Source organism: Tribolium castaneum, chromosome 5 (assembly GCF_031307605.1).
Source record: "Tribolium castaneum strain GA2 chromosome 5, icTriCast1.1, whole genome shotgun sequence".
Lineage (NCBI taxonomy): Eukaryota > Metazoa > Arthropoda > Insecta > Coleoptera > Tenebrionidae > Tribolium > Tribolium castaneum.
In genome coordinates, this window is record NC_087398.1 from 15,466,296 (window position 1) to 15,485,845 (window position 19,550).

At 29.5% G+C, this 19,550-nt stretch overlaps 1 protein-coding gene across 28 annotated transcripts in view; it reads left to right on the forward strand.

The window, feature by feature from the left end:
• LOC662139 (serine protease inhibitor 3/4) overlaps window positions 1-19,550 on the forward strand; it is a 59,079-nt gene that overhangs the window by 19,092 nt on the left and 20,437 nt on the right. For 11 of the 28 annotated variants that reach the window (XR_010334301.1, XM_008201889.3, XM_064356851.1 and 8 more), the window contains 2 exons: window positions 5,202-6,103; window positions 8,566-8,716. Coding sequence is in view for 27 of the 28 variants with exons in the window: in XM_064356851.1 (XP_064212921.1) it covers window positions 5,202-6,103; window positions 8,566-8,716 (1,053 nt within the window). In the remaining variant the exon portion in view is untranslated. Of the gene's footprint in view, window positions 1-933; window positions 1,120-4,961; window positions 5,148-5,201; window positions 6,104-8,565; window positions 8,717-9,038; window positions 9,240-10,139; window positions 10,754-10,851; window positions 14,042-14,802; window positions 14,950-14,996; window positions 15,214-17,927; window positions 18,105-18,152; window positions 18,356-18,609; window positions 18,775-19,276; window positions 19,462-19,550 lie in introns of those variants that run through there. The other 17 variants (XM_064356847.1, XM_064356848.1, XM_064356849.1 and 14 more) reach the window with 14 other exon arrangements.

Here is a 19,550-nt window from a genome sequence, read left to right on the forward strand (position 1 = left end):
CCTACATTACATTAAATTTTTGTTTGCGTTTGAAAAGTAGTTTAGTAATCCAAAAGTTTACTAAAACAGACAACGGAATTTTTTTTATAAATTAACCAAAAAAGAATGCATCAACAAAAATCTTCACTTTATAGATCACAAATCATAATATACAAACATCGTTTGCAAAACGACCCAACAACTTAGTACTTATTAGGTATATGGAACGATCAAAATTAATTAATATTTTAACCAGAAATTACCTACTAGTAGCAAAAATTGCAAAAAAATTCATTAATAGGGAAAAATGTTATTTGCTGATTTCTGTGATTATTAGTTTTGGTGTTATAAAGATGAAATATGCAAATATGAAATAAAGGAAATTAATCCAAAGCTCTCCACCAATTTTGAAATAAAACGGTTTTTCAAAAATCTATCAACAAAGAAGCACTTCTCAAGCTCAAGAGTTAATCAAATAATGTTTAAATATTTGATATAAAAATTCTCGTTATTGACAAAATTGAATAAGTCTCAAATTATGAAAAATATGAAATCTTTGCACGAAAAGAGTCTCTTTTCAAACAAAACCTTACCAGTTTTTTTCAATGCTAAAAATTGCTCGTTTGGTGTTTTTCATTTCTGATTTGCCTCGCATTTTTAGAACTCTCTGTTTTTACTCGTTTTTTCACTATTTCAAAAAATTTTATTTGTAATTCGGAATCCTAAGATGTTTTTCAGGAGACGCTAATTAATTCAGATTAGTAAATTGCATTTAAAATCCTTTTTGTGTTTTGTAGTTATTAAAAAAATCTATACTATTTGCCTCTTTGTTTTTACTAGAATATATTCCTTATTATTGAAAATAACGCCACTTATCTTCCCCCAGTGGTGATTTATTCAAGAAATTATCGAAGGTCGATATTTTATCTTATTTTTACTGATGTGTTTTTCAGAAGCACATTTTTAGTGTGATTTGTGGTAAATGTGATACGTTGTATTTTCCAGAGTTTGTTGTTCAATTTAACTTAACAATTCTCATTAATTATTCTACGTTCTTCGTGTTGTAAACTGATAACTTTTATTGTGTCTTTGATTTTATTTTTGTGACAAAGGAGAAGCCCTCCTAACTTAAAATGAGGGGTAAGTGAATTCAAATTTTACGTGCAATGGCTTTAATTAAAAAGAAATTACAGAGAATGTCCTCTTTTTCTTTTACGTATTAAAAATAAAATTGATCTAGTTGCAGCGTAATCGATTTTTTAATTTTACTCCCTAGAGGACATGCGTAATTTTTGTCACACTGGAAAAACAGATCAATACTCTCCTAAAATAGTACAGGGATTAATTTCTTTATAGTTCAAGATCAGTCTTAAGGCTTCAACTGATAAACACAGTGTTTTATGTGGGTTTGTTTTTTTATTTAATTGGGCTTATGCTTAAATATTGTAGAGACCCTACTTTGCATAAATTTTCGTTAGTTAGTTCTTTCAAATAATATCAATGATTAAGGCAATTAAGAACTGTTACATAACTTTAAATTATAAATATTTAATAATATCTTGTTTATAGGTCAAGTAATGATTTATTTGATTAATGTATGTATTGCACAATTATTATACTTAAAATACATTTTGTTTTGGTGATACACAACATTGAATTGAAAAAAATATCGCGACTTATTCTTTAACATTTCCTGTACTAATATTGTGCTAATTTTTTTTGTTTAAATCTAATTTGTTGCAATTTCATCTATTTTTTATTACATTTTTTAATTATTTGTTATTAAACATTTTTTTATTTAGTGTAAATATTTTTGATATTAAATAGTTCAGTGGAGACAAACTCCAGTATTACGTGAAACAGTTTTACTTTAAAAAGTATAACTAAACTGAACCCTTATTTTTAAACAGAGCAAGTAAATGTGTGGAATATTTTATTTGAAAAATCTGAAATGCTGAAACAAATGACTTATTATCTTATTAATTCCTGCTGAATGGCATAATGTTTTGTTGTACCTCCAGTATTTAATTTTACAATGAAAATGTGTCTTTTTCTCTCAAAAAAATATTTTTTTTATTTGAAGTCATTTAAAAAACTAAAAAAATCGGTGTTTTTTATTCCTGCTGAAAAGAATAATGTTTGATGTTTTTCAGTATTTAGTTTTACAATCAAAATGTGGTATTTTCTATCTAAAAAAACCTTTAATTTTTATTTGGAAAAGCTCGACGAATTAATTAATTCCTGCTGAAAGGCATAATGTTTGATGCTTCTCTGGTATTTAATTTTAGAATCAAACTTTGCGTTTTTCCTAAGAAAAATTAATTTATTTTTTTTGAAAACATTTTAAAATCTAAAGAAATCGGGGCATTATATTTCTGCTGAAAGGTGTAATGTGTAATGTTTTTTCAGCTTTTTACTTTTTTGTGTATTTGTCTGAAAGACATTTAATTTTTATTTGGAATCACTATTTGAAAAGCTCAAGGAATTGATGCATTCAATTCCTACTGAAAGGCTGAATATTTTATGCTTTTCTTATTTTAGGTTTTACAGTAAACATTTTTTTTTGTTTAAAAAAAGATACATTTAATTTTCATTTGGAATTATCGATGCTTTAAATTCCTGCTGAAAGGCGTAGTGTTTCATGCTTTCCTTGTATTTAATTTCAGAATCAAAGTTTGTGTTTTTTTTAAACATTTATTTTCTGTAAAACCACTAGAAAAGCTGAAAGAATGGATTACTTTATTTTTGCGAGAAAATGTAACGTTTTATTGTGTGTCCAGTATTTAATTTAACTATGAAAATGTATCTTTTCCTCTAAAAAGACAGGGTGATTCTTTTAGTGACAACATTAGAAACTTTTTAACTTCTAATATAGCTAGAGCTTTAAAAATTTTTATACGATATAAATCGACGATTCTGAGTTTAACTGAATTATTTTCAAAATGGCGGAACTTTCGGAACTGCGAGAAATTGGCGCCAACTTTGAAATTTTAAATAAAAACCATACATTTTTATTGTATTTTTGAATTCAACTTTTCAATCTGAGTAAAATTTGCCAAAATTGTTGGTACTTATCTGTCATAGTTTTTAAAATACGTCAATTTTTTTGCTAAAATTTTATTTACAGGGGTTTATTTAAAATATCACAACCTTTGAACCCTTTGCGATAAGTAAGTTTTGCATTCTATAATCAAAGGTTGGAAGAGCCTTCGAGAATTATTAAAGTTGTTAACTATCAAAATTCGAGGCTAGTATGATTTTTTTTTAATGGTTATAACTCAGTTTTTTCAAATGGAACGACTCTATTGCAAATTGAACATTTCTCTTAATTAATAGTACAACTTTACCGTATTTTTCGAAAGTTTACTCGATTAAAAATAAAAATAATTAGCTAAAATTTCGTTTTTTGCAATTACTTCAAAAACTGTAAGATATAGAAAATGTTGATAAAAGTCTCTACAAAAATCAATGTTCTTTTGATTGAATAGGGAGGGTCATTTCATTTGAAAAAATGGTGTTATAATTATTTTTTGTTCATCATTTTCAAAAAATCATAGTAACCTTGAAATTTGACAGTTGAAAATTCTGAAGATTTTTGAAGATCCTTCGAACCTTTGGTTATCAAATGCAAAAAGAATTATTCACTTACTGTAAAGGGTTAATAAAATTTGCTCAAAAAAATGCCAAACTATAACAGATAAGTACTAACAAGTAGGGTATATTTTAGTCAGTTTCAAAATGCAAATTCAAAAATTCAATAAAAACAGGTACTTACTACTTAAAATTTCAAAGTTGGTGCCAATTTCTCAGCGTTCTGGAGGTTCAGCTATTTTGAAAATAAATTTATTGAACTCAGAATGGCCGATTTGAATCATACACAAAATTTTAAATCTTTAGCTAAACTAGAAGTTGAAAAGTTTTTGTTCTTCGACACTGTCAAAATTTCCGATTTTCCTTCTAAGATAGTTTTGACAAGTGTTTGGCATTTCTCAGTACAAAATTTCAGATTATTTTTAACAGATGGAAAGCAATTTTAAGCCTGGTTGAGTCTAATTCAAAGAATAAAATGTTGTATTCAACTCGTTTTTGTTTAAATCGGTTCATTTATTGTACCTCGTGGATGGTAAACCACTCGTGAAATAAAACCTCCGATTTACACTGAAAGTCGTTAAATAAATAACTATTAATGTGCCCTAAAATGATCAGTCTGTATATTAGCTTCAATCTGAAGTATCTGAAATGCTAAAAGAATCGATGTATTTTATTTTTGCTGAATGGCGTAATATTTGAAGTGTATCCACTTTTCGTCTTTTTTAGTTTTACAATCAATTTTTTTGGCTAAAAATACATTCAATTTTCATTCGGCATCATTTGAAAAGCTCAAAGAATTTAAAAGCTGAAAGAATACATGTATTCAGGTCCTGCTGAAAGGAGTATCTAATGTTTATTGCTTCTTCAGTATTTAATTTTTCGATTAAAATTAGTGTTTTGATTTTAAAAAAACTAGTTTTCACCTAAAAACAGCTGAAACGCTAAAAGAATTGCTTAATCTATTCCTGCTGAAAGACGTACTCGTAATATTTTATTGCATCTCTAATATATAATTTCACAATAAAAATGTTTTTTTTTTCTAACAAATTTTTCTCTATTTGGGGACACTGAGAAAGTATTAATTTTAGAATCAAAATTTGTGTGTTTTTTAAACATTTATTTTTTCTTCGAAAACTTGTGAAAAGTTAGAAGAATCGATGTATTCAGTTCCTGCTGAAAGGTGTATATTTGATGCTTATTCACCTTTTTTAATTTAACGATTAAAATGTATTTTTTTTGTCTAAAAAACAATAAATTTTTAATCGGAATCATTCGAAAAGCCAAGGAATATCGATGCATCCTATTCCTGCTGAATGACTAATGCTGGTTGCCTACCCTCGCCTTTAGTAATTTCCTGCTGTATTTTCGTCAGCTGATTCACCTAACCTTGAATTGGTTCGTCCAAAACAAAAACACGTCACTATCTCTTCTGTGTAATGTAATGTTAATGTTACAACACACCCACTCCAAAATTCGCAAAATTCTATTAAAAATAATTCGGTGAAAAAAAAACAGATTACTCCTCAATATTCCCGTGTTTATGTTCCAGTTTAGTTATTTGCCGGCTTTGGTACATGGTAAAACATTCCGAGTTGTTGTTAATTTTGCTAAAGTTTGTCTTTTAATTGCAGTAATACTTGGATTAGTCTTCGGAATATTACTGTCCGCTTCGACAATGGCCGAAATCGCTTCCGAATTGCAAGTGTTGCAAGGCAACAACCAGTTTACCAGCAAGATGTACAAACTCTTGTCCCAGAAAAAGGGAAACATCATTTTTTCGCCTATTAGTATGCACGCTGTGCTTTCTATGGCCTACCAAGGGGCGCAAGGATCCACTGCTGAACATTTCGCTTCAACACTTCAAGTTCCTGAAGCCAAAATAGCTGCAGAAGGATACAGTGAAGTCATGAAGCGGCTTAACTCCGTCCAAAACGTGACTTTGCTAATGGCTAATAAAGTTTTCCTGAAGAATGGGTTCACATTACTCACTGACTTTGAAACTGCAGTCACTAAAAGTTTCCAGTCTGAAGTCCAATTGGTTGATTTTGCCCAAAATGAAGCCGCTGCTAAGACCATAAATGATTGGGTTGAGGTGCAAACACGTGAAAAAATCAAGGATTTAATCAAAAAAGATGACTTGAACGAATTAACGCGTCTTGTGCTCGTGAATGCGATTTATTTCAAAGGGAACTGGAAGCACAAATTTCGTAAAGAAGAAACAAGGACTGAACCGTTTTATTTGAATGATGTGGATAAGGTTGAAGTGCAAATGATGCACACGAAGAATAAGTTTAATTATAAAAACGACGAAGCTTTAGATGCGCAAATCCTTGAAATGCCTTACACGAATGAAAATCTAAGCATGGTTATTATTCTGCCAAATCAGAGGAACGGAATCGGTGAACTTGAAAAGAAGTTAGAGAATTACAATTTGTCTGAAATCACCACAAATATGTGGAATACTGAAGTCAATGTGGCTTTACCGAAATTTAAAATTGAACAGACGATTGATTTAGAAGAAGCTTTAAAAAAGGTGAGTATTTAAAAAAATGTGTATTACACTCGTTTCGTATGACTTAATTGTGGCACCCAGTCTATTGGAGCACTTTTTCGTCGTGCTCCAAAATCATTCGAGTCCCAATAGGACGTCGTCTAAAACTTGTATAATCATATACTATTTTGTAATTTGCCTCCATTTTGATGCTTTAATGGAAATAACAAGTGTTCAATAAATTGTTCTGGTCGTGGTTTGCTGTGGTTTTTTCTTTCTAGCATGAACGTAGGTTGCGTGATAAGTTCATATGGTTTGCTGTCAACTGTTTTAATGTTGTCTTATTTTTCCATTTAGGAGTTTTTGATAAAAATCACATTGAAAATTATGATAATTGTATGCAGACGTTCAGGAATTTACTCTGCAAGCTCAGTTGAACGTGTGAATTTTTGGCCTGACACTGACAGCACTGACAGTTGTCATCTGTTATTGTTTTGTAATGTTACCCAGAAATACGTTTTTTTGTGACAATTGCCACACATAAGCGATCTGACCAGAACAATTATTGAACACTTGTTATTAACGAACGCGCTTCAAATAAAGATTGTGATTGAGCTTTAAAAATCTAAAATGTTTACGATTTGATCTATCGCAGTACCTAAAGTATATAAAAATTATTAAACCTCTTATCGTGCTTTACTTTTTCAGTTTTCGCTACAAATACACCTCGTGAATCTTTATTTGTGCCATTAGAAAACAGCGCGCTAATGTTTCGACAAGTTTTCGCTCGCTTATCAGTGCTCGATACTGTCACGCCTTGCATTGATTAGTGTACAATTGCACTGCTTGACTGTGCTTCGGGATCTCGACATCCTAGCATTAATTATCATCCATACTCCCGTTTTTTAATCTAATTTGGATTGTTGTTTTAAATTGTTTAAATCGACCGTTTCTGTCACAACGAAAATAGTTCGGCTCTTCTATTTTTGTACCCATAGGCGGGTACTCGTTTCAGTATGTTATCTTTTTCCAAATTTTAAGTAAATTTGCTAATTTTTTATTGAAAAATTACAAATAGAAAAGATGTTTTATTTGTTGGGCTCTGTTACCTGTTAAAATTAAGACACGTATTTTTGATACACCCTGTATATACCCAGTGTTATAAAAATTGCACCAAGAAGGAATAGGAATTTTTTGATAAAACTTGGCACAAATGTTAGACTATTAGCCGGTATTAAATGATTAAAATTTGAACGTTTTTAATAAAGTAAAGGGGTTTTTAACACTTTTACCAGCAAATGTTGTTTTTTCAATTTTTTTCTTTTCTGACAATTTTTGAAGTGATTTTTTTAAAATTGGTTTAGTTTTAAGTGATATGAAAACGAAAATATACCTAGAGTACGACAAAAAAGATATTACCAACAATTAAACAAACTTTAAAGAAGCACAATTTTTGGGAAACGTAAGGTGTTTTTTCATTTAGAGAAATTGCTTGAATTGCTTGAATTTGTTTGAATAGAAATCCAAGAACCATTATGCGATGTTATTACTTATCAGTAATTAATTAGAGACTTTTCGGACACCCTGCGTCATCTCGCAAATTGGATCCTTTATAAAATTTGTAAAGTGACGAGAATTCATCGGCTAATGTATTGCGCTGTGTTATCTATTACATTGTGTCCTTGCGGGAGCAGTAAGGAAGATAAATTAAAAAATATAATTACGAACGCTCCCTTGAAAAAAATACGCTACCCTCACAGATTCGGCGGGATACAAATTGCACCAGGGGTGCAAGTGCAAGAAAAATTTCTGAGCAATGGTTGAGTTCAGAGGTTGTCGTACTTCACTTCTGACTGTTTACCATCGACTTAGGTCATTTGAACTACTTTTTGTGAGATTTCCTAAGTATGGGAGGAACAGTCCTAAGTATGGGGTAAACAGTCTGAAGTAATAAAAGATGACCTTTAAACCCACCAATTGGGCAAAAATTTGTCTTGTAATTAAGTTATAGCCATATTCCGAAGACGACCATTTGGACTTCATTTGATTTTTTAAAAGGTATGCTTTCTCTTTCGCGCTGTTTTGGGCCTTCTCCAGTGTATGACTGATAACATTGCTTAATGATTCTTCGATTTCTATCCAAATGACAAGCAATTTCTCTAAATGAAAAACTCCTATTTGTAGTCCAAAAACCATGCCTCTTTAAAAACTTTTTCAAATTTTGGTTTTGTCGTCTCCAGGCCTAACTGCGCTTTTAGAACACTTAAACCTAAACGGATTTAAAAAAACACATAAAAAAGTAGTCAAAAAAGCAAAAAATTAGAAGAACAACACTTGTTGGTAAAAGAACTTGATTAAAATTCTTTAAATTTTAATCATTTTTACTCGCTAATAGTCGACCATTTGTGCCAAGTTTCGTCAAAAAATTCTAATTACTTTTTGGTGTTGCAATTTTTATAACATTGAGTATATTATTATCATTACATAACCAAATTTTGTTTCAGTTGGGACTTGGCGAAATCTTTGACCAAGATAAAGCTAACTTTAGAGGCATGATTGAATTAAAACCAAATGAAAACTTGTATGTTAGCAAAGTCATTCAAAAGGCATTTATTGAAGTCAATGAGGAAGGAGCCGAAGCTGCTGCAGCTACTGGTAAGTCGAAAAAAATGCTTTGTCTCGCATGTGTTGCTTATTCACGCTTTGATTTTTTTGCCCATTAACTTTTAAACTAATTACACACATCTAATTTTTGGGACAACACAATCTTTTTTAATTAAAACATGTCAAGGTATTTACGCTAGAAACGCAATTTTTTCTTATATCTTATTTTAAAATGCAGCAAAAATCTTAATATGCCGTAGATTTTAATTCTATTCGCACGCTTTTTTTAATTTAGAGGCTTATTTGTCTAACATTTCCGCAGTTCGTAAATTAATCTAAAAAAAATCAATGAATTACCACAAACCTTTCACAGGTGTGCATGTTATGATGAAACGGTCCTTAGTTTTCCCTGAGGAATTTAACGCTGATCATCCATTCATATATGCTCTAAAAATTTCAAAAGCAAAATCTGGAAATGTCTTATTTTATGGAAAAGTGGCACAACTACTACCATTTAGTCCCAGTCATGAAGAACTTTGATTCGTTCTTCAAGTGAATTTGGTTATTAAAAAAGGTTACTAATTTTTTTATACTTTAAAAACACAACACTTAAGTTCTGTTCTAACCGTACGCGTTTTATGAATTCACAATTTCATCTTTACTTTTTTTACTTTTTTCATTTTTTTTTACTTTTAACATTGTTTTCATAGTTTGTTAATCAATCTTTACTTCATTGCTTTTCCTAGTGTATTTTTTTCATTTCTAAAATTGCAACATTTGAAAAATTATAATTCTCTTCGCGCACATTTTATTAATTTTACAGCACTTCTTTCTTACTAATTCAACGCATTTAATAACAAAGACAGAGGTCCTGCCTGTAGAAAAATGTGTAAAATTTTGTTTGTTAAGAGCCAAACACTTGTAAATAGTTATTTACGTAATGAATTATGAAAAGACCAATTTTGTGTCTAGCAAGGATAATGTTTGCCAAAACGAGTGAGCGCAGCGAATTTAATAATAACGTAATAAGAGATACGTCAAAATCTGATGTAAAATCTAAAATTTGGTAACAGGATTATACCCCATTTCAGTTCTTAGTATAATTTTGCAACAACGCACTTGCATTATTTTGGAGTGAAATGGAGCACAAATAGAGTTTTTGGTGGGTTTTCTTGGCTCAAAATTTGTCGCTGGGATTTAGTTTAACACAGAATTTTTTTCTTATTCAGAAATAAACTCTCAATCTGTGCTTAATTTTACTCCAAAAATTCAAATGTGCTATTGCAAAATTCTACTATGAATTGAAGTGGGATAAGCGCAAACATTTTTTTTCTAATGTTAATTAAGTTGCCTTTTGCATTACATTGATCAAGTAATGACATGTTAATTGCTTGCAAAAACAGATAATGGCAATAGCTCTGTCTATGACAGGATCTAGTAGGTACCTTAATTTAAATGAAAAAATAATTATTAGATGTGGATTTTGAAGTAGAATGATGTTTGGAAATACCAGAGGAATTTTGCGCTGATCTTCCTTTCTTATATCTTCTTAAAATTGCAAAAGTTGGAAATGTATTATTTTACGGAAAAGTGGAAAGATTTGGGGAGCTTTAATTTTTTTTCGAATTTATTGTATCTCGAGCCATGATAGTTTAGTGATTTATCCAAAATTCGCAGCGATTTATCTTATATTCAATAAAACACCTTTTTTTTCTTGAACCAGTTTATTAGTTTTGTTAATAAACAAATAATTATAGGGTGAGTCAATAGTGAGTTATTTCTGACTTTTTTTAATATGCAGCCAATAATACCGATTCCAGCTGACCAGATCGGTAGTCGTTGAAAAATTTCAAAATTAATCCAGGTGCTAGGATTTCATTATGGACTATTATTATTTAAAAAAAAACATTATTGGTTTAATTAATGTTTTTAAAAATTAAGCGATGTTCCAAGTGATAAGTGCAATTAATATTTTTGGTTACATCTTTGGACTTCTCAGAAATTACTCACTATTGACTCACCTGTGTATGTAATAGATGTAGAAAATTTTGGTAATTTTGAAAACAAATAAAAATAATGTAATCAAACGGTGGTGGTTTAAATTTCCTTTTCCATTAAATAAGTAATTATCATCATTCTATGCCACATTCTTTTACATTTGTTATGGTAAAAAATTTTAACAACAGGTGTTGTAATAAAGAAGAAAAAGAAGAAGCTTGTTAATCCAACGTTTTTTGAAGCCGACCATCCACTAATTTATTTACTGCTGGACAAGCGAAACAATGTTATGTTTTCAGGCCGACTTACAAATCCTAATGTTTAATTCAATGGAGTGTTATACTAAAAAATGAAAATTTTTAAATGGATAGCCAACAACAAAATAGGCGACCCATATTTTTTTATTTTAACCAAAGCTTTACCGTTTTTGAGAAAAATAATTGAAAAGGTGAAAATTCATGGCCTGACGTCAGCAATGTTCCTTTTTGAATCAGCCAGTCACAGAACTTGAGATAGAAAACTTGCCAACAAAGATAGCTTGAGAAACGTACGTCTTTTCTTTATTTCTGCCTCTATTGTTTTACATACGACTTCAGATGTGCGGCAGGAGCAGTCATTTTACCAAAACACAAACTCCTGCAAAATATTAGCACACAACACAGTTACAATCGACAACTCACAGTTTTGACATTTGTATTTGATGTTTACCAGCCTAAACGTAGGTCGTAGCGTTAATTGTATGCAGCCATAGACTGACGAATCATTAGTCGAGACATTGCTTACGTCACAGCGCAAATTTTCTATTGTTACTAAAAAAGTACCGATTTAAAAAAACTCAGACCGATATTACTAGACATCGTTTTGTGTCTTCTTTCAGAATCTGCAATTTCCAAAAACTTTTACTTTTGAGTATAACACTCCATTGGAATACTACAGATTACTAAATACCCAAAGCGACACGACGTAAAATAAAACGTCCCCAATCTCGTTAGTTCCAAAAGCGTCGCCAGATAGCGCAGTTCTTTTCTTGTCTAATTAGTTTTAAGAGTATTGAAGTAAAAACTAGATGGACACAAGACAAACGAAAAAATACCGTCTTTTGGAGACCCCGAAAAGATATTTTATGATAAATGAAGTTCATTAATGCTAAGAAAAATACCGCTCTCATTTATCTATCTAGTATTCAAAAATAAACACAATTAATTTATTTTTCGGGAAGATTTTAATCAGTGCCATCTCGTGGTGAAAATAGTGAACGCAAAAATCCTCTTCGGCCAAAAAGTTTTGTTTTGTTCAGTTTTATTACAGCTCTCAGCTTTGCTTTGAGCTTTGATATTAAAACTTTACCCTGTAGAAATAAATCCAGGGTGATTCAAAAGTGCCGGACAAACTCTCGTTTGGTGATAAAAGACGTTCAGATAAACACAAAAATTATGTCAGATTTTTTTTCAAGCAACTTTTTTATACTCATATATTTTTTATTTCTTTTCCTTAGCAACGGTATCAATTGTTGCTTTTTTTCCTATGATGTCGAATTTAATTTATTGCCGAATTTACAAGTTTTTTAATTGTTTTATTTATCATTAGATATTAATTGTTTTTTTTTCAACAGGTATTTGTTTAATGTTGCAAGAGCAGTCGTTCTCGCTAGCTAAAGTCAAAAAAAAATATTATTTGAGGCATCAAAACATTAACTTAAAAATGTAACTTTGAAGAGCTATATCTCGTGAAAAAAGGCTCAAACAAGTTTTTGTCGTAGGAACTTTTAATTGAGCTTGATATCTTTTATCAGCTCCCGAGAGATTATATGGTACTTTTGAATCACCCTGTATACCTAACGCTCCAGTAATGTTTAATGTATCTAATAGCTGTTTCAATTATAAATTATTCATGCACTTCAATAGCTAATGTAATTTATACTTTCAACGAGAGATCTAATCATTAATAAGTATTTAACAAATTTATCAAGCTTATAAAAAATAATTCAGTAAAATGCGACGTTGACGTTTTTATAGTTTTGAAACAGCTAATAAATAACTATTAATTTTCTACAACGTTCCACCACACTAATATTTTTTTTTTTGGTACAAAGAAACGAATTATTTTTTTATCTCGTGTCGCCTCCCAGTATTTAATTCTGTGGACTCACCCAATAGCTAATAGCTTGTTAAGAAATAATAACTTACTGTAACTTCACCAAAAAAATCCAAGATATTTATTTCCGTTCACTGTGGTAACGAAACTGATAATATGTAACAGAAAACACATAGAAAAATTGATTTGGTTTATACAAATGATAAACAATGTTCTTGTATTTATTGATCCTTTTTGACTTATTGTACATACTGCAGTATACTTGTTTTCATATTTGTGGATTTCAGGATTTTTGTAAATGGTCTGACAACACATTTGGTTAGATTTTTTTTTCAATAATTAATTTTGTTATTTTGAAAGAAATCATTCTTGACCATTAATTTTTTATTGCTGACTCCGTTTTCTATTATACGTACATATTGAATCAAAAGTAACGCACAAAATGTATATCTTTTTATTATTAGTCATTTATCAAAAAATCCCCGAACAAGTCGATTTTATTTTTTTGAATGCTACAGTTTGACATCAAAGTAATATTTATGATGTCATTCGGATTTCAGTTATGACTTCATTCTAATTTTTTTTAATGACAACCGATACATTTTTGTTTATGTTAATTTAAAAAAAAATTAAATTAAAGATTAATAAAATAATTTAACAAAATAAAAATATATTGACAAGTAAACATAATGAGTTTTTTGTTCTTGACTTATTTTAAAGGTGGTACTTGTTTTTTATACTTTTTATATAATTAGCATGAAAACACAGCTAAACACAAAAATTTAACAAAAAACAATCACTAATAATTTAAAGCAAGAATGAAAAGGTAAAGCTTTTTGTGTAATTCTCTCAATAACTTTTGTATTTTATTTTTTGATTTTATTTGCGTTAGGTATTTTTTGAATTTTTTATACTTACTAGAAAGATCATAATGTGTACTATTTAAAACACTACTCAAAATTTTGAGTTGTAAAAAAAATTAAAATGACGTCATTACTCAGAAGCTAAAGACGTCCGAAATGTCATTATGGTGTCAATATGTTGCATTAAAAACATAAATCAAAGCTTTTTTTAAAGACTCATTATAAAGATATGAATTTTTTGCGTTAGTTTTGATTTAGTTTGTATAACTAAAAAGGGGGTCCATCTACTATTACTTGTAGGCAAAGTGGTTTACAAAACGCATAAAATATTTAAGATGATACGAGTATTGTTATTAATACGAGTATAAAGTCTGTGTTTATTTCTTTAATACTTCGTTTGTAATAAATGTCTTACTTTGAATATTTTTTTATTTAATTTAATCTACCATCTTTCATTCTTTTTTTAACTCATTTAGTTTTTTAATTTTATTAGAAGGTAATTCAATCAGCCATTAGTCATTAGTGCATAATCATTAATCACTAACAATTATTTACACAGTCTTTACCAATTCTTACAATTAAGGCTAAATAAAAAAAAATGTATTTATCATCTGCTGAAATATAGTTCATTTTTTTTATAATGAACTATCAAAGAGCCGTCAGGTTGGCATTATCATAAATAGTAAATTTTTTTAATTAAGGTTGGTGTAATTTTTTACCTGGGAAATTCAATTTCCAAAATTTTCAATTTGTCTCCAATTTAAAACACGTACAACAACACATTTACTTATTTTAGACCACCTTTAGACTAACGAATTAACGATTAACACTAACGTCCAATTTTCAAAAATGTCAAATACAGAATACAGCCAGTTTTAAAAGTGGCTGGACATGAACTTTTAGGGTGATATAGTCTGGTCTTTATCAGAATTTTAACACTGACAGTGGATTATATAAAAAAATGAACTATACGTATAATCGTTTTTTACCATACCAATCATCCTATCATGTATTTTCTAACATGAAAATCAAGCATTGCAAACTGTTATTTGACAGAATAATGGAAATGTAAATAGAAAAAAACTTAACTCATTACATTTAATTACATTATTTGGGTATGACACCATACACCATTGCACTTAATTAATGACTATTTTTAATATGTTTCACTTTTACAAACAGATGCAATATTTATGGCGAAATCTGCAGTGCTACATTTTAATGTGGATCACCCATTTTTCTATTGCTTAAGAGAGAAGAGGGGCATTAAGCTATTTGCAGGCAGATTTTCAAAGCCAAACGCTTAATATTTTTCACTGTTTTTTGCAAGTGAGCATGGGTATTTTTTAGTAATCAGACGGTTAACTTTTGTACAGGTATGATTACGAAGGCCTTCACCTATTCCTTTGTAATTCGTCACGAATTGTTTTTCATTGCGGACCATCCATTCGTATTTTTGTTGACTCAGACATCGGGAAGCGCAAGAAATCCTTTATTTGCTGGAAAAATCACAAAACCTTTGTAAAATCTAAATATAAGACGTATATTAAGTACTCAAGTAATGGAACAAAATAAATGTTTAATTAACAAATACATTGGGTCTTATTTATAACCCGCTGTAATACCGCATCATCGCTTTCTAAACTTTTTAAAAGAGAGGGCCCCGAATGAATACGGTTTTTCTCGTATTATTTTTTATGTGCAACAATACTTGTTCAACTTTGGTCGTCAGCGTGATAGAAGAAATTTATTTTATCGCTAAACACGGATTTATATTTCTTCTGCTAAACAGACAACAAGGAACAAGCCCTCTTTTCATGAAAAAAATCGAGAAATCTTAAGACTGGCTATGTAACATTGACAGAAAAAATATTGGCTTTAGGGGAATTGTATACTAGATAATCAAAAAATTAAAAAGACGTTCGGTAATAAGCAGTTTAGATAAAAAGCATCCTATTTTTTTTGAATTATTTCTAACATTCCTCATGTCAAATGTGAGAAAGAAATAAATAAAGCATTTAAAAATCTACGTATAAAAATAAAACAATTGAAAATGCGAAATTTAATAAAACTGCGGGCAATTGATAAGCATTCATTTGTAGGTCGTAAATATAAACTTTTCCCTTAAGAACATCACACCTTTTTTTAACCTTGCTTGGCTACTGATTTTTCTAATTAAACCCTACTCGTAAATATTTTTTAACATTTTTTTATGCCGATATGCTATTTAAAACGTTTATTCTGAGCCACTTTAAACTCCTTATACTGTTATACTAGTATTTGACTTTTGTGTTTATGAGAAAAATTCAAAAATACTGAAAAATTAGATACAATGGTTATTGAGTAACTAAAAACTGTTTAAAAACATTATTCACTCATTTATTATTTCGTAAGTTCACATTTTTTTTACTTTTTTGCTTAACTTTCGAATTTCGAATCACTAATGCAGATATAAAAATGAAACAATAATGAATCATTTTTTATACTTCATGGAGACTCTTAATTTGTACAAGGAACTAATAATTATTAATTAGTGACCGAATTGTTACGAGGTTAAAAACTATTTAGATATTAAAAACGGTAAAGAAACAAATTGGGTAATAAAATCTGGTAATGTAAATTTTTTATTAATTCCTGCAACTAGTTATTTATTGAATAAGTGTTTTAGAAAGCATTTTATCCACGCATAATAATATTCCGAAGAGGATAAAATGCGACTTAAAAACGAATGCAATACAATGTTTTATCTACAATCACAACATTAACAAAATGGAATTAATTTAAGTTAAATTAAAAATATTCATGAAGTGAATAAAATTTGATTGATAGAAATCTGATCTTTTTTCATTATTTCGCTAGTGGAACAAAGGTACTTTCTTTTATAGGTATTAATAATGTTGTTGCTTATTCCATGGAATAGAGGTAGTACATCTTTATTCTACAAGTCGTGACTATGGTTCGTTATTTCATTGACATATTTTTATCTTACTCATAGAATAAAGTTGCCATTTGCTGATTGTTTTATTTTGTTTAGTTTATTCTATTTTTTATTCAATTTTTTTATTCTACCGGTGAAAAAAATTAACAAAAATTTCTCAACGTACCTATAAGAGAAAACGTTGTATTATACACGTAAAGAAAAGTTTGCATAATGAACAACTTTCCTTTACTTGTATAATAAACTACAAGTATTTCACTAGTGGATAATAGGTTACTAAATATGCTTCATAAGTGTGGATAAAGCTCCAATTATAATGTGGTTGTGTATAAAAGCATTTTTTGTTACTATAAATTCACTACAAAAATAAATAGAACGATATATGTTTTATAAAAAACATAAAATCTTTAAGTACACAAAATGTCTCTAATGAAGTTAATTAATTGTTGAATCTGAATATTGTTCTAAATTTGCTGCTTTAAAATTTTTTTGTACAGTTTGTCTTAGTTTGTCACTAATTTTTCCACAACTCCTGGAGTAGTTTTTACAAGAATTTACACTTTATTTTCAAGTTCAATAACTTCAATAAGTGGCAATAAGCTTTCTGCTCCTAATTTTGTTATGCTACTTACTAAGATTTCAAAGTCATTTTCCAAAGTGGTTTGACTAAAATAATAATATAATAATTAAATAATAATTATAAAATAGTACAACCACGAAAAACTACAAACTTTAGGAAATAAATATGAAGTAGGGGGAAACTAAGGATCTAAAAAGCTGTTTTACTGAGGCCTGAGAAACAAAAAATTTAAACATATCCCATTTTAAATAGGAAGGTTAAACTTTAGGAAATTTAGGAACTTATCAAAAATGAAAATTTTTTACAAAAGTTTTATTTCGCGTTTTAAAAAAAGCCCTTAAAAATTTTCGGTTAGAGAAGTCTTCCAAAATCCCCTTTCTACTAATAATAATTACCAAGTTAGTGGTTTGTTTATCTGGGTTCGGAAAGATTTTAAGGGCTTGTGTCCGTACGCGAAAAATATTTCTAATACATTGTCGACCGACCATTTCATTCTATTCCACTTTATTTTTTATTCATATTTTGTTTTCATATTATAAGAATTTCAATTTCTCTGGTATTTGCATTCATCTTCTATGTGGCTTATTCGAAGAGGTCTTACATTTTTATTTATATATTTTCGAGATAGACAATCTGATTGTTTCAAGCAGCATTCAAACGCAAGACTATTTAAACCAATTTTGTTTTAAACAATGAATCGCCTTGCAAATGTTTTTACTTTCTTACTTGCATGCATTATCCTTACAAAAAAATAAATGTGTAGTTCTCACACTGCTATTTTTTTGCTAGGACTTATGATGATGATGAAGTGCGCAATGATAGAACTGGAAACTGAGGAATTTCAAGCCGACCATCCATTTATTTTCATATTGGTGGAAAAATCTGAGAATACACTTTTCGCTGGTCGAATTGCTAGCTTTAAATAAATATTTAATATTTCCATCACATTTTACTAAAACAGCCATCAAAAATTGTTTTCGACTTCTAAACTGATGTTTTTGATTTATGAAACAGCTGTCATTCTCCAAATTCGGGTCCTTATCAAAACGCCTCCGACTGAGAACTTCATAGCGGATCATCCGTTTATTTATTTTCTTCAGCTTAAAGGCACATCCTTATTTGAAGGCCGAGTCTGCAGACCTAACATTTTGTAGTCTCTTTAGTATTGCCTAACATTATTCTGTATTATTTAGTTAATAAAACAATAGTCACCACTATTTCTAGCTTTTTTTACACTTTGGCTTTATTTGTCTAATTCTTTTCAATTTCTTCAAAATTCTGCAACAAATATTTTTTTATCATTAGATAGTTAAGTTTTCATTCGCCACCAACATTTTGACTGAAATAGGTCACAATAAATTGTTTATGGGCAGAGTTTCGAATAATCGCTTGTTGTTGCATTTACCGCTTGCTGTGTAACAACGATGGCTCAAAACATAACATGGTAACTGTTGCTGTTGTTTTTGTATAGGTATGATTATGGTGGGCTTAAGTCTTTCTCCAGATTTCTTTTTCGTTGCGGATCATCCCTTCATAATTTTTCTAAATGTAAAATCTAAAGAAAAGTTTACCACCAGTTTGTTTGTAAGCAAAATCATAAAACCCGTTTTCTAAAAAAATATTTTAAAGATATAATTTTAATAAATGTACCTAACTCTAAATATTTTAATTCTTATTCATTTAATTATAATTAACTGTTGAAAAAATGTTTAGTAAAGAGCAGTCTATTGAATTTCATTTGGTTTTACTTTTTTGTTGTAATTTTCTGTATACTACTTATAAACGTAACTAAAACGAAATAATAACTCTTCTTTCTTTTCCGGCACCTCCATCAAAAGTTGAAGAGAAATTTTAGAATATTTTTAATTCGTGATAAGGGTATACAATAACACAACCAAAAAGTAGAAGCAATTCATTTGAATGATAAAAATTTGTATAACATGCTCGAACTTGTTCAACAGCACGTTTTCTTAATTTAGAAACTTTCGTAGTCTTTGGAAATCACCAATTAATTGCCACTTTACCATTTATTAGCTAAGCATTATTTGTAAATTTAATTGTGAACACGTCAGTAATTTAGCTTTTTGTGTCCACTTTAAACTAATGCGTATTTTTCATTTTCTTATTTCTGAAAACAGCCGTCATATTGAAAACTCGATGCCTTAGAATACCACCCAAGCCTATGACCTTCATAGCGGATCATCCGTTTATCTATTTTCTGTTAGAAAAGAACAAAGCGTTGTTTTCAGGACGTGTGTCTGAGCCTACAATTCTGTAATTATTGTTTCGTTCGGTAAAAACTATAAAATTAACATTTGGTCTGTTTTTTGTAAATGTTTTGTCCGACTAATAAATTGTACGTGAATTGTACATAACTGGAACCATGTTTTCCAATTACGTGCAAATCACTTT